The sequence below is a fragment of the Melopsittacus undulatus genome (assembly GCF_012275295.1).
Source record: "Melopsittacus undulatus isolate bMelUnd1 chromosome W unlocalized genomic scaffold, bMelUnd1.mat.Z SUPER_W_unloc_2, whole genome shotgun sequence".
NCBI classification, from domain to species: Eukaryota; Metazoa; Chordata; class Aves; order Psittaciformes; family Psittaculidae; genus Melopsittacus; species Melopsittacus undulatus.
In genome coordinates, this window is record NW_022993944.1 from 1,287,441 (window position 1) to 1,304,122 (window position 16,682).

The 16,682-nt window shown below is 44.8% G+C and overlaps 1 protein-coding gene across 1 annotated transcript in view; it reads left to right on the plus strand.

Moving 5' to 3' along the window:
* The first annotated feature begins 506 nt into the window (after positions 1–506).
* The window catches only part of LOC117438207 (nuclear pore complex protein Nup93-like), a 93,020-nt gene continuing 76,844 nt past the window's right edge, over positions 507–16,682 (plus strand). The window contains 2 exon segments of the mRNA XM_034073698.1: positions 507–572; positions 1,537–1,730. Coding sequence (XP_033929589.1) covers positions 507–572; positions 1,537–1,730 — 260 coding nt within the window.

Sequence of the window (16,682 nt, forward strand, 5' to 3'; positions counted from 1 at the left end):
AAACTTGTTGGCAGCTGCTGGGATAATGGGGAGTCCTTGAATCTCGCCCCCCTGAGGTGATGGGGCTATGTTCATGTCCAGGTTGGACAAGGCCTTGAGCAATCTGATCTATTGGAAGTTGTCCCTGCCCATGGTAGGGGGATTGGAGTAACTAGATGATGTTATAGTCCTTTCCAACCCAAACCATTCTGTGATTCTATGATTCTGTCGTGCTGGCAGCCCCTGAGCAGGGCTGGCGAGGGACTTCTGGCAGATACTGAGTTGATATCTTTGCCTTTTTCCCAGAAGGATAAACTCCTCTTCCCCTTTCTGACTGGGCAAACACCACAGACACAAATAAAAACAAAATTATATAAAAAAGGAAGATAAATTAACTCAAACTCAGTAAAGGAATAAAAAGAATGCATTTTTTAGACTTATGTGAAGAAGCCAAACCAGTATTGGGGCCATAAATTAGGGATTCTGGAGGATGACTGTGAGTGACAGATTTGTTTGAGGGGTGAAGCATGGCCATGACAGCCTTCCCTGGCCAAATGGATGGCTTTCTGATACCACCTATGCCCTGCCACCTTGTAAGAGGAATAAATACAGGGTGAGATGGGATGGGGCAGGATGGGATGCTTGTCCCTTTTTCCTGCTGCAGCCACCAGCCGCTGCCTAGATCATTGCCCTGAGGTGCCATGGGGCAGAGCAAGGCTGTGGGGCTATTTGAGGATGCTGAGTTTTAAAAGGATCTGGTGGCTATGGGAACCATGCTTGGTTCACAGAGCCCTGGTGACCACATGTCCCCTTGCCCCATGGCCTCACTGTGGGGGGTGGTGCTGGTCCAGGGTCTCCATTGGGGGTACTTGAAGGGAATTTGGGGTCAGGTCCCTTGGGAGGAGGTGCCAAAGGCCTTTAGGAATTCAGGGGGCTGCTGGGGGGATCTGTGGGGTTGGGAGTCTCTCTGGAGACTCTTTGGGGAGTCTCTTTCTATGGGGCTCTAGGAGTATTTTTAAGAGAGAGAACCTCTCCATGGGGAGGTTATAGGGTGAGTCCCTCCAGAAAGGTTATGAGAGGAGTCCCTCTTCTGAGGGGGTTAAAGGGGAGTCTGTCTATAACTTTTAGGGGATGGTCTCTCTCTATGTGGCTCTGAAAGGGGGTAACAGAGAGTCTTTCTAGGATGCTCTGAGATTTTGTGGGGAGATTCTTCATAGGGAGCTCCAAGAGTTGGGTTGGAGACTTGTCTCTCCCGGTCTACTGAGCATCTACATCCCAACTGAGAGTGTACCTGGTGCCCCATCCCACCAATAGCTCTATTGATGAGAACCCCCTTCCAGAATGACAGGGTGTGCCCCACTCACAGGCACAGCACTGCTCTCCCAGTCACCCTGGAGTCCTGCCTGCATGCCCCATACTTGAACATGGAGAGACAGATCTCCCCTTGGGGGCAGCCAGTACCTGCAGCAGCAGTGGGGACAAGGTGGGGGCTGTGCCCACAGGGAGTGAGGATCCCCATGGATTCACCTTTCACCCTTTTTTCTCTTCTGTGTGTAGCCAGAAGGGATGCCCATAAACCACATCCCCATCATGGCCAAGCAAGTGCTGGACCTGTACATGCTCTACCAGCTGGTGACAGACAAGAGTGGCCTGATCAAAATCATCAACAAGAAGATATTATGGTGGGAGATGATCAAGGGCCTCAACCTACCTACCTCCATCACGAGTGCTGCCTTCATCCTCCACACACAGTGAGAGACTGGCAGTAGCAGCGGGTGGAAGGCACCCACTCTGGGGCACCTGCTGTCTCAGATGTCCCAGACCCCCTGCTGTGGTGCAGCATGGGGTGCCCCAAAGGGGGATGGAGGGCTCTGCCCCTTCCCAGATGCCATCCCTACTCTTGTTCCTGCTCAGCATAGGGCTAACTGGGAGGCACATGGTGCTGGGTCTCATCCTGGCTCTCTCCCCATGCAGATATGTGAAGTACCTGTACTCCTATGAATGAGAGAAGTGGACACTCAGCTCTCCCAGGGAGTTCCAAGCTGCCATCAACAGCAACCGGCAAGAGGGACAGAGGCAGACTTTAGGCATGGTGCTCTTCAACTACTTGCCACCTTGCACCCCAACCCTGTTGGGCTCCCAGGAATACCTTTGCCGTCTTTCAGCATCTCAACACATAGCTGTGGCCATCTCAGCAAAATGCATGCTTTCGTAATGAAAGGTGGGTAAGGACCATGGCTGCCCTGCAGCAGGAATCTCCCCCAGGGATGGACACCACTATGGCAGAAGGTGTTCCCCAGCTGCTCTTGCCCTTTTTGCTTGGGGAAAAAAGGAAAAATTTTGTTCATATAGTCACTCTCTGGGACTGGGAAAGTTTAATTTCTCCTGGTTTTGGAGAAAGACCAAACCCACATGCTGGGGGTGGTAGCTCCCCTTGGCTACTGGGATGGAGGTGGCATCGGCTGGGGATAAACCGTAGTGTGTCAAAACTTATTTATCATAAGCATTCATTTTTTTCAGATCAATAGTCACTCAACACAATGTTGATTTATTTGCTTTCAGAATTGTTGAGCTTGGTCTCAGAGTTTCACCATGTCACACCATACTTGCAGCTAGTGTTTGCTATTTTAGCATTTATCACAATTTGCTTTTATTTGGAGGGGTGTCCAGTATATTTGGAACTGACTACCCCAGGGGTGGAAACACAGCCCTACCATCTGCCATGGACTGATCCAGACTGCACTGGAACAGGGGCAAGCTCTAGAACACCTGCAATACATTTATGACATTATCATGTGGGGTGATGCAGCAGCAGAAATTTTTGAGAAAGGGAGGAAAATAATCCAAATCCTGATAAAAGCAGGTTTTGCCATAAACTGGAGTAGGATCAAGGGACCTGCACAGGAGATTCAATTTTGGGGAATAAAATGGCAAGATGGATGTCTCCAGATCCCCACAGATATGATCAACAAGATAACAGCAGTGTCTCCACCAGCTAACAACAAAGAAATACAAACTTTCTTGGGTGTTGTGGGGTTCTGGAGAATGCACATCCTAAATTAGTTTGATTGTAAGCCCTCTCTATCACATGACCCAGAATAAGAATGATTTCAAATGGGGCCCTGAACAACAACAAGCCTTTGAACAAATTAAATGAGAGATAGTTCATGCAGTAGCCCTCGGACCGGTCCGGACCGGGACAGATGTAAAAAATGCAATCTACACTGCAGCTGGGGAGAATGGTCCTACCTGGAGCCTCTGGCAGAAAACTGCAGGGGAGACTCGAGGTCGACCCCTTGGCTTTTGGAATCGGGGGTATAGAGGATCTGAGGCCAGCTATACCCCAACTGAAAAAGAGATACTGGCAGCCTACTGATTCGGAGAAAACTCCAGGAACAAACTTGCCAACAAAGTTTTCAACTTGACAAGCAGGTATTCTTTATTGCAGCACCAGGAGACACGGGGGATAGTTCCTCCTAACGTGTGTTCCCATATTGCTACACAGGCTGTCCTTATATTCCCTGGGCATACATACATATTCATGAGGCTACGTATGGATTACTTTATTTTCCAGAAAGCTCCCCGCATGCGTACAGAACTGTGGTGGTGGTCTCTGAGGGTCATTTACTTCTTCCAACAATCTTCATCACTTCTGGCAGCCTTTGAAGCACACGCAGTAGATGCTTATAACAGTTTAATTGGTTCGTTAGCACCAGACACATAATAATCCTCCTATCCTCCTACTTATCAGTTAGTTTAACTGTAGCCCATCCAGGACACCTGCCATTCCCATGTACTCCTTATCCCTGTGTCCTGTTCTTCTAGACTGTTTTTCTTAAAACTATGTCAACTACAATGATTTATCTTGTACAAGAATTCTCAGTATGTTCTCTATCTGTACTCTATTTTTTTTCTGTGTATCATGCACCTCAGTAATTTTCCATTGCTACTGTTACAAAGCCATCAAACTTAACATTGCTTAAAACTATTTCTAAAGGTTTATATATTCCATTTTGTGCCCCCCTTGTTTCACTATGAAGGGGTTTGAGCTGCTTCAGAAGTGATTGGCACTGAAGCACAGCTCCTCCTGTCACCCTGCTTGCCCATGATGGGCTGGATGTTCAAAGGCAGGTTCTCCTCTACACATCATGCAACCCATGCTACATGGAGTAAGTGAGCTGCACTAATTACACAACGAGCTTGAATAGGAAATCCCAGTCATCCAGGAATTCTAGAAGTCATCATGGACTGGCCAGAAGACAAAGATTTTGGAATGCCACCAGAGGAGGAGGTGACACATTCTGAAGAGGCCCCATCATACAACAACTACCAGAAAGGGAGAAGTAATATGCTTTGTTTGCTGATGAGTCCTGCTGTATTGTGGGAAAGCATAGGAGATGGAAAGCAGCCGTATGGAGTCCCCTATGGCAAGTTGCATAAACTGCTGAAGGAGAGGGTGAATCGAGTCAGTTTACTGAGATGAAAGCCATCCAGCTGGCCTTGGACATTGCTGAACAAAAAAAAGGCCAATACTTTATACTGACTCATGGATGTTAGCAAGTGCCCTATGGGGGTAGTTGCAGCAATGGAAGCAGAGCAACTGACAACACAGAGGTAATCCCATCTGGGCTCTTGCAGTGTGACATGATATCACTTCCTGGATGCAGAACATGGTGGTGAAGGTGCGCCATGTAAATACTCATGTACCCAAGAGTTGGGCCACTGATGAACACCAGAACAACCAACTAGTGGATCAAGCTGCTAAGACTGAAGTGGCTCAGATGGATTTAGATTTGCACCATAAAGGTGAACTATTTTTAGCCCAGTGGGACCATGACACCTCAGGCCATTAAGGCAGATATGCAATATATAGAAGGGCTCATCAGCTGTGAGGGAAAGGTATCCCTCCAAGGAAGATGTGTGCAACCCAGGGACAAGCAGGGGGGTTGAACTAGACGATATCCAGAGGTCCTTTCAACCCTAACAATTCTGTAAAACTAGTTAACACACTCAGGGATTCTGGATAGACTTCTGTCCCTTCCAGCATCTATCATGTTTTCTGTTCATGACTTCAGAAACCACCCTACTTATTGTAGTATTAAAAAGAGCTCTTAATCTTTAAATATGTCTCTTTGTAGTGTAAAGAAAGTGGGGGACACTGAAGACACCAACTTCTCAGATACTTCTCAAGGCCTTCCAGGATTGCTAAACAAAATCACCATCACCAACTTTACCTATACCCAAAGAAGCTGTCAATGTCCCATCCCTGGAAGTGTTTAAGGCCAAGTTGGACAGGGCTTTCAGCAACCTGCACTAGTGGAAGGTGTCCCTGCCTGTAGCAGGGAGATTGTAAGTATATGATCTTTAAGGTCCCTTTCAACCCTAACCATTCTGTGATACAGGAAACAGTTTTCCCAAGTCATCCACAGGAGACTTTTGCAAATCCCTCATATGATTTCTCGGAGCTGGTTTTCTGATCATCATTACATATTGTACTTTGTTTGTTACATGTTGCACATGTTTGCACAACATCATACGTTGTTGTCTGATACCTTGCTGAGGTGAAGGCTCCATGATAACAGAATCATAGAATAGTTAGGGTTGGAAAGGACCTTAAGATCATCTAGTTCCAACCCCCCTGCCATGGGCAGGGACACCTCACACTAAACCATATCACGCAAGGCTTCATCCAACCTGGCCTTGAACACTGCCAGGGATGGAGCATTCACAACATCCCTGGGCAACCCATTCCAGCACCTCACCACCCTAACAGGAAAGAATTTATTCCTTATCTCCAATCTAAACCTCTGCTGTTTAAGTTTCAACCCGTTACCCCTTGTCCTATCACTACAGTCCCTAAAGAATAGTCCCTCAACAGCAACCCTGTAGGCCCCCTTCAGATACTGGAAGGCTGCTATGAGGTCTCCATGCAGCCTTCTCTTCTCCAGGCTGAACAGGCACAACTTTCTCAGCCTGTCTTTGTAGGGGAGATGCTCCTGTCCCCTGACCATCCTCATGGTCCTCCTCTGGACTTGTACTAACAGTGCCATGTCCTTTTTATGTTGAGGACACCAGAACTGCACACAATACTCCAAGTGAGGCTTCACGAGAGCAGAGTAGAGGGGCAGGATCACCTCCTTCAACCTGCTGGTCACACTTCTTTTGATGCAGCTCAGAATACGGTTGGCTTTCTGGGCTGTGAGCGCACACTGCTGGCTCATGTTCATTTTCTCATAAACCAACACCCCCAAGTCCTTCTCCACAGGGCTGCTCTGAATTTCCTATTTGCCCAACCTGTAGCTGTGCCTGGGATTGCTCCAACCCAGGTGTAGGACCTTGCAATTGGCATGGTTAAACTTCATGAGGTTGGCATCAGCCCACCTCACAAGCGTGTCAAGGTCCCTCTGGATGGCATTCCTTCCCTCCAGCATATCAAGCAAACCACACAGCTTGGTGTCATCGGCAAACTTGCTGAGGGCGCACTCAATCCCATTGTCCGTGGCACCGACAAAGATATTAAACAAGACCGGTCCACACACTGATCCCTGAGGTACACCACTCGTTACTGGTCTCCAGCTGAACACTGAAGAGTTGACCACAACTCTTTGAGTGCGGCCATCCAGCCAGTTCTTTATCCACCGAGTGGTCCACCTATCAAAATTATGTCTCTCCAATTTAAAGAAAAGGATGTCGTGTGGGACAGTGTCGAATGCTTTGCAGAAGTCCAGGTAGATGATGTCAACTGCTCCACCCCTGTCCATCATCTTTGTATCCCCGTCATAGAAGGCCACCAAATTGGTGAGGCAGGATTTCGCCCTAGTGAAGCCATGCTGGCTGTCACCAACCACCTTGTTTTTCATGTGCCCTAATATGCCTCCCAGGAGAATCTGCTCCAAGATTTTGCCAGGCACAGAGGTGAAGCTGGCTGGTCTGTAATTCCCCGGGTCATCCATTTTCCCCTTCTTGAAAATGGGGCTTATATTTCCCTTTTTCCAGTCGTTGGGAACTTCACCTCACTGCCATGATTTTTCAAATATGATGGCCAGTAGCTTTGCAACTTCATTCGCCAGGTCTTTCAGGACCCATGGATGGATTTCATCAGGTCCCATTGACTTGTGTACTTTCAGGTTCTTAAGATGGTCTCGAAACAGATCCTCTCCTACAGTGGGCCCAAGGTCTGGATTTTCACAGTCCCTGCGTCTGCCTTTTAAGACTTGGGTGGTGTGGTCAGAGCCTTTGCCAGTGAAGACCGAGGCAAAGAAGTCATTCAGAACATCAGCCTTCTCCATATCCTGTGTAGACAGTTTTCCTGAAAGCTTCTGGAGGGGGCCTACGTTGTCCCTAGTTTGTTTTTTAGCCGCTACATACTTATAAAATCCCTTCCTGTTATCTTTCATGTCCCTAGCCAAGTTTAGCTCCAATTGGGCCTTAGCTTTCCTAACCAGGTCCCTAGCTACCTGGACAACATCCCAAGCCACCTGTCCTTGCTTCCACCTTTTATAAGCCTCTTTTTTCTTGTGAATTTTTCTCAGCAGCTCCTTTTCCACCCGAGGTGGTCTCCTGGTCCTCCTGCTGCACTTCCTTCTGGTCGGGATGCAACACTCCTGAGCTTGTAGCAGGTGAACCTTGAATATTAACCAAGAGTCTTGGGCCCCCCTTGCCCTCTAGGGCTATATCCCATAGAACCTTGCTAAGCAGGTTCCTGAAGAGGCCAGATATACTTGGTGGGTAATGCGGGAAGATGGGGAAGTCTGATGTGTTCCTCAAAGGATTTTGATTTTAAGGGAAAACAGCCAATGAATTCAATTGTATGCTGTTGCCTGCTATGTAGCACTTTTATAGCCTACAAGCGAGTGGCCCTGACTTCCCTCCAACCATCATTCCAACAATGAATCAGCTTTGATGAAACCAGATGAGCTCAGCAGTGACCAGATGAGTTCCACAGTGTCATCAGCAGGCAGAAATCCAACACTGCACACTGTGTCGCCTGCTCTGAAAGATTGTTACAAGAGATAGAGCCGGACATCATGGTCCTGGGCCTTCCAGGTAACTCCCCCCAGCTTATATAGTGAGCATGATGTGCTGTGGCATGGAATACCCCTTTGACTACTTTCGGTCAGGTGTCCTGTCTCTGCTTCCTCCTGGCTTCCCATGCCCCTCCTCACTGGTAGAACTTGAGGCTGAGAAGTCCTTGATCAGAGTAAGCGTTACTTAGCAACAACTAACCCGTCGGTGTGTTATCAGCTTTGTTCTCAGACTAAATCCAAAACACAGCACTGCACCAGGTGCTAAGAAGGAGAAAAATAACTGTTAAAACTGAAAACAGGACAAGCACAATAATAACTGTTTAATCAAACCTAGCAAAGGGAAAACTTCCATACCCTAGCATCACTAAAAACATATGAAATCAGGAGAGGTCATCTTAAAAGCAAGTACCTAAAATCGTGTCATGGTTTAAACCAAGCCGCACAACTTATTCACTCACTCCCCCCCTTTCTCCCCCAACTCCTGGAGAGTTGGGGAGGAGAATCCAAAGAATGTAGCTCCCACAGGTTGAGATAAGAACAGTTTAATAACTAAGGTATAACGCAAATCACTACTGCTACCACTAATAATAATAATAATGATAAAGGAAATAACAAGTGAAGAGAATACAACACCTCACCAGCCGCCAACCCATAACTCACCCCACCCTGCCCAACCGAGCACCGACCGATACCTCCTTCAACCCCCCCAGAGCACTCGCCGTTCTGGGTAACTCTCTTTTACATCCTGGGCATGACGTGCTGTGGTATGGAATACCTCTTTGGCTAGCCTGGGTCAGGTGTCCTGTCTCTGCTTCCTCTCGGCCTCCCCTCCTCCCTGGCAGAGCATGAGGCTCAGAAAGTCCTTGGCCAGAGTAAATATTTGAGCAGTAACTAAAAACACAGTGCTATCAGCACTGTTCCCAGCCTGAAATTCAAAACACAGCACTGCACCAGCTACCAAGAAGGAGAAAACATGACTGCTACTGCTGAACCCAGGACAAATCTCCACACTATATTTGGTCCTCTTTCTGGTACAACAGCCCATTCCCCCAGCAACAAAAGCCTGATGCAGGAAAATCCTGAACAGACCACAGAGTCTTCATGCTTATTGTTTCTTCTGCCACCCACCAATTAATCCTCCCGTCTCTCATAAAGACTTTCAGTCCTGTATGTTTTGTTCTTCATCTCATCTGTAGGTAGACATGCAGAAGGCAAATCTTTTTATGATCGCAAAAAGGCATTACAGTACATATGACAAACAAAAATGTTTTGGTTTGGGGTTTTTGGTTTGTTGGGGTTTTTTTCCCCCAAAGCTTTAAAAGCAATGGCATTCAGTTATTTGCTCTTGCATTGTGAGAAAGGACAAACAAGGACACTACTCTTCTCTATCCTATTCATTATTGAACCTGGAACCAACAGTAGGCATTTTAAATTATTTTTTCCAATATATGCTATCACCCATTTGTTAACACTGCCTTTTATCTGTATTCTGACTGTTCCCCACTTGTGGGAATTCTTAAAGAACCAAGGCCACATAGTGAGTGATCCCGATACCCTGAACCTTGTTACTGTAAAGTGGGAAGATTTTTGGCAGGCATAAGCAAGGTCAATTGTCTTGTTAGGCCTCTGTAATTTTCCACTGAGAATGTGCAGAAAATGATCTCTGCCAAGGTTGTAGTTTCCCACTGTATTTTTAGAGTAAGGTATTTAATCACAATTATAACAAGTTATAAACATTAGCTTTGTAAACCATAGTAAACTCTAGACTAACCAATCAAAGCTCAGTATCCAATACTTACATAAGAAACCTAAGGGTGTAAGGGTATAAAAGGAGCACTGTATCTGAATAAACTTTTGGCAATTGCTTGATCACATTGATCGTCTCAGCATTGTCCGTGAATCCTGCGTCAACACTCACTGTCCTAAAGAACTGATTCAGCTGGCAGTTTTGCCATCCTAACACTCTCCCTCTTTTCCAAACAGAACTTATTTTAAGCACTTGACTGTCACCCAACTCAGCAGGGCACTAACTTCCAAAGGGTGGCCAACTGACCCTCATTAAATAGAGCATTTAGTTTGGCATTTGAAAATCTTTACATGAAAATACAGATTCTCCCCTCTCACTGAATTTCTTGTGATATTACCACCACAGGAAAAGTATGGATTTAGATGACAGAATACATTCTCCAAGCAATTTTTAAGCTTTTCCTATTTGTAAGCCTCTAGAAGTTTTCCCAAAGAGTAAGAAATCCTTTTAGATACACAACATAAGTGTGTTTTACTGCTGTTCACAGGAACTAGTTTTTCTTTGGCACCCTCACCTTAGTTCTCCAAGACCTAATTGCTGTTCCATGAGACAACATGACCACTTTGAAGGAGGGGGGAAGTAGCCCTTGCTTGCACTTGGACTTTAATTCAACCCCCTCTGCTCACTGTTAACATATTCTGGGTTAAAATAATGTTGGGACACAATGGCATCCTTTAGGTTCAGAAATACAGGTCTGCATCCAAGATGCCCTGTAAAAAATCCTTATGGTAATTTTCACATGTTCTGCACAACAAGTTAGCACTGCTGTTGGTAGAGAGGACCTGTGATCTATGGTAGGAGAAAAGGGCTAGCCATCATTTGGATTCAAGGATATCCTGAAGGGTCCACATTAAGCATTTAAAGACACCATTTAAAGACCCTTTCCTGCATTCGACTTACTAGTCTGAAAAACAAGAAGTCTCAAGCATTATACATGGTTTACTTTCTGCATTCAAAAGCTTGCTGTATCTTGCTAGACACATATGAAAGCAAACCTTAGCAACTATGAGGTCATGCAGATAGACTCCACAACTAGTTAAAGTTGTAAAGTAGGTATGCTTTTATTCAGTGCTGAGGTGCATGGGGATAGCTCCTCCAAAGCATGCACACCTCAGGGTTGTTTTCCCTTTACATTTATTCTCTTAAGGTATACATAGACATGAGGTTGCTCAATCCGCCTATACATATTTATTATCTATCCCCGCTTCGTATTATAATGAGCCGGAAGGTCCTTTGCACCTGCTGAATGCCATTTCTGGTCATGGGCAGGGGTCTCAGGATGAAGTAAATGAGTCTTCCTCTTGTGAGTAGAGGTCTTCAAGATGAAGTAAATGAGTCTTCATCTTCTTAAACTTTTCACCTTTTAATCTTCAGACATGGCCTTAGGGTTTGGTCAGCGCCCAGTCTGCTTCTCCCCTGCTTCTCAGTAGGACCAAACATCTGTGCTTTTGTCCCTTACCAGTAGAGCTAAGCATCTAGCTAAGCATCTGCTTCTCCCCCTCCAGCAGTAATCAATGCCTTGGCAAGATGGCAATGGCAGGTACTTAGGACAGACAATACTTTTGTTTAAGCAAAGGAATTCATTTAAGCACTTTGTACAATTTCTCTGTATTACCCCCCTGTACATTGGTTACCCCTGTATCAACATAAGCTTAACAAAACCTGCAGTGAAACCGATGTTGCATCAGGGACAGTGCAGAGAACACTGAGCCTTTCCTGAGCCCCCATAACCAGACCCCTGGCAGCAGATGCTCTCCCCCAGTCATGAGCGAACCTGTAACCCTGCTGGGGAGAGGAACAACCCCCACCCCCAAAACTCTGAACAAAGACACCAAATGACAAACACACACTGACCTGTTTTCCTGACACCTCCCCATCCAAATGTGAAATACGAATTCACTTCTCTAAACAAGATAACAAGGTTTTATCAAGGATATGTTTATGCTTCTTGGAGGCAGGCATAGAGGCCAACCTGGGCTTGCCCTCGGCCATCTTATTTCTTCACATTCAATTCTCACACAAACTTTATTCACAGACCCTTATAGTAAATACCTATTTGTCTTTAGTTACCTCCCACTCCGATGGTACCAATAACTCCCATTCACAAAACAGAGTAGGCAGTCAGCACTCAGTAATAGCTGTCTATTCTGCTGACTAGTCAGAACACCCCAATTATATAGACTCACACTTAGCTTTTTGTCTCATACCTTGGTGTAGACTCTCATACCTCAATTACAGAATCATAAGCCTAAGCAAGTTCCCTATATATATATCTCTGATTAATTTAATCCAGATCCCCTAGCTTGAGTAATATTATCTCCCCAGGAGGAGAATCAGAGTTTCCTCGGGGTATTTCACAAGGGAATTTGAAACTTTCTGTTTGCAAGTTATTACATATATATATATATATATATATATATTACTACATGGTCCTCTTCTTGAGAGTCAGTTTGGTGTCACCTGGCGCAGATGACAGTCCACTCCATAGATTCTTCCACTGGTCTTTTAATCCTGCTTGCATGGGTCCATCATCTTTCTCTGGTCCGGATCGCAGCCTCCATTGGCAGCAATACCTGAAAAGGACCTTCCCATTTTGGAGTTAAAGATTGCTCTCTCCAGGTCTTAATCAATACACACTCCCTGGGATGAATGTTATGAATTTTAAAGTCCAGAGGTGTTGACTGGGGAATCCATCCTTTTAATCTTAAATGTTCCAGAGTCTGAGCTATTGTGGTGATATATCTTCTGATATTCGCCTCTCCTCCCTCATAAGTAGCAGTCACCTTTTGGGTTGTCATAACAGGTAATCCAAACATCATTTCATAAGGAGATACCCCTAAGTCCGATCTGGGCTGTGTTTGAACTCGTAACAATGCTAAAGGTAGACACTTTACCCAGGACATCTGGGTCTCAATCATTAGCTTAGTTAATTTTTTTTTTTTTAAGGTTTAATTCATTCTTTCCACTCTTCCCGAGCTTTGAGGATGCCATGGGGTGTGTAATTCCCATTTTATTCCCAAGGCTTGGGTTATTTGCTGTACAATTTTTGAGGTAAAATGTGTCCCCCTATCCGAATTAATTCTGCTGATCATCCCATATCTAGGGATAACTATTTCCAAAAGAGTTTTTGATATTATGTTTGTCGTAGCCCTGACAACTGGAATTGCTTCTACCCAATGAGTTAAGTGATCCGTTATTGCTAACAGGAACTTCCACCTCTGCACAGGAGGGAGTTCAGTAAAATCTATTTGGATGCTCTGGAAGGGTCGCATTGCCAATTCACGTCCCCCTGAGGTAGTTTTTCTTACAATCTTTTTATTCACTCTTTGACAAGTCATGCATTTATCAGTTATTTGTTTTGCTAACCCAAAAATTCCAATACATCCATACTCCTTTAAAAAGTGGTCACACAGGGCCTCTGTACCCCAGTGAGTCTCTTGGTGTATGTTTTCTAATATCTGTTTAGTCAATGGCTTATTAAGGAGTTGTCTCCTGTCAGGGAGTCTCCATTTCCCATGTTGATCTTGTTCTCCTCCTATTTTATTTAACTCTTTCTTTTCTGACTCACTGAATTTTGGAATCTCCAATTCCTGTTCCTCAGGTACCAGAACTAACATGACTCTCTCAATTCCATTTTCTGCTGCATCTCTAGCTTGTTGGTCTGTTAGATTATTTCCCCTTATTTCAAGTGTCATTCCTCTCTGATGTCCTCTAACATGCACTATAGCTATTTCTTCAGGTAACTTTAATACTTCCAAGACTTCCAGGATAAGTCCTCAATGAATCAACCCCTTCCCTTTCGAATTTAAAAGTCCTCATTCTTTGCAATTTTTCCAAAGGTGTGCAGTATACCAAATGCTTATTTTGAGTCAGTATAAATAGTTCCCTTCCTATGCACTAGGTATTCTAAAGCTCTTTTCAGAGCATATTGCTCACACATTTGAGCAGACCAATCTGAGGGTAATTTCCCTCTTTCAATGATTTGCATCTTTTCTCTGTTAACTAGTGCATACCTTGACATCCTTTTTCCCTGCAGATATTTAGACAATCCATCCACATAAATTCCTTCACCCTCTGGGAGAGCCTGTACCATTAAATCCTCCCGAATCTTGATCTGGCATTTTATGACTTCTGAACAGTTATGGGTTAAACCTTCTTTTTGCTTCCCATATAAGAACTGAGCTGGGTTTAGACTTTTGTCCACCATTAATGTAAAATCATCATTATTAATTAATATCACTTCATACAAATAAAAGGATTTGTCCAGTGAGGGTCCAGCAAGCCCTCAGTCCCATCCGTGAACATGTCTGTTCCCACTTGTCTGCCTGCCCCAGAACCCATCCCACACTCAAACACAGGAGCTGCTCGAGCTCCCCTCCTTTCCCCCTTGGTTTTCCCTTTTGTTTTTTTTCCTCACAGTTGCTCACCCTGCTCTGCAGGGGCTGCAGATGCCTCTGCAACAGCACTGCTGGTTTGACCCTTTCTTAACTCGGAATGTGCATCTGCCGCTTGGTGCCAGTGACAGCGATCTCTTGCTCCTTATCAATATCAGATAGGACAGATGCAGAGGGTGCTTTCCCTTGGAGATATCCATGATACATAATTTTTCAACCTATTTTTCTGAATACTCTGGGTTTGGTTTGGTTGGTTTTTTTGGGGTTTTTTTTCCAGCTTTAAACACTTTTCCCCAATATCACAGGCTGAACAGCATCTCTCCAGCTTAGCTTTCTGTTTTTCCCTGTCCTTTTCCACAGCCAAAATTAAGGGACCTGGTTGAGCTATATCAATTTCATATTCAATCTGTCATGCTGGGCGGTTTCTTAAAGTGGAAAAAAAACCCATATTTGGATACATCACTTCATCCCATTTTCCTTATCGCTTTAAGAACAACATCAATTGTCATTGAAAGACCACTTTTCCCCATCTTTCAATTTATATAAAAGGCTACCATTGATTACAATATTTGATCATAGTCTTACTCACATTTTCTCCCAGTGGCACTCCCCTTATATCTTTCCAATGAGCTAAAATGCAACCTAACAGGCTCTTTCTGAGAACTCCTCCACTCTGTTGTCCTCCCATTGTAATCCTTTAAAGATATATGATACAGTTAGATCTACAACAATAACATTTTACCCAGAGTAAAAGGTATAACGAAGTGCTGCACCCACAACGGATACACCTGAATTCCAAGCAGTTCTGTGAATAAACCTCTTGTCTCTGACCAAAAGAGAGAATATATTGTGACCAAGCAGAACACTTAGCTTGAATATACAAACTACTGTGATGACAGATCTGGCTCAAGCCCTACACCAGGGAGCTTGAGCACTACTTTGACAGTTAACCCCTATATTGCTCTACTGGTTTTTTTTTTTTACAAGTTTCCATAAATTACTCGTTAACACACCAAAAATCCTGATCAGATCTTCCCACACTTATTCTCACAAAGAAAACATACAAAGACAAAAACTGGTTTACACACAAGACTACAGTGGACAAGACACCAAAACTCAACAATAGGTTCAATTTCAAAGCACATATACACTTCGTCCGTCTCCAGCCACTCTTCTCACGGGGAACACAGAAATGCGAATCAGGACTCCATACTTGTGTGGTAGCTTTGCCACATCTCACACACACAAAACAGTCATTGACGCAAGGGCCCATCTCTCAATCACTCACTTCACACAGAATATATAGAATATAAGAATATAAGCCAATATATATAAGAATATAATATATATAAGAATATAATATATATAAGAATATAATATATGGAAGAATATAATATATATAAGAATATAAGCCAATAATTGTTAACACATAAATCTCAAGCCATTGTTTACCTGCCAAAGGTTCATAAAGCTATTAGTACAATTACCCTTGTCCTTGAGGTGAGCATTCATGCTCTTTACCTCGTATAGGATGCCTCCTTACAACTTACAGGTATCCCCTTTACCTGATATTCCCCAGGAGGTACACCCCTCTTGTCTTTCCTACCTGGACCATATTCCTTGTTAGCTAACATAACCCCCAGTGGACTGTCCGGGGGTATTTCGGCCAGCATTTCCTTGCTCCCTTTCTTTCCTGGGACTTGGCTTACCTGCCCCTTGTCCCATACTTATACCTTGGGGGGTCTTTCAGTCTTTCTTACTAATTCACTTGGTCTCTTTATCAGCCAATTCCCTCACAGGAGATTGGAATCACGGTTAAAAAGACCCTGCACTTGCTTCACAGATCCCAAATATCCTGGCCCATGCCTTCACAGATCCAGGCTATACAGTCTGTGTCTCATTAGCACACAAATCACCATTCACTACATCTCTTCACCGGCCAATTCCCTCACGGGAGATTAGAACCGTGGTTAGAAAGACTCCACACTTGCTTCACAGATCCCAGATATCCTGGCCCGTGCCTTCACAGATAAGGGCTATCCAGTCTGTGTCTCAGCACACAAATCACCATTCACTTCATCCCTTCACCGGCCAATTCCCTCGCGGGAGATTGGAACCGCGGTTAGAAAGACTCCGCACTCACTTCACAGATCCCAGATATCCTGGCCTGTGCCTTTACAGATCCAGGCTATCCAGTCTGTGTCTCATTAACACACAAATCACCATTCACTTCATCCCTTCACCGGCCAATTCCCTTGCAGGAGACTGGAATAGCGGTTAGAAAGGCTCTGCACTCGCTTCACAGATCCAGGATACCTGGTCCGTGTCTCATTCACACACCGATCACCCCCAAACTGCCCAACCGAACAATACTTACAGTCTGTTTTCTTGTCCGGATCTTCATGCACGTGAATTACAGGCGACCGCAGTATTCCCGGGAGCCCTTCCCTACTTTTGCTTTATGAGTCCCCTCCT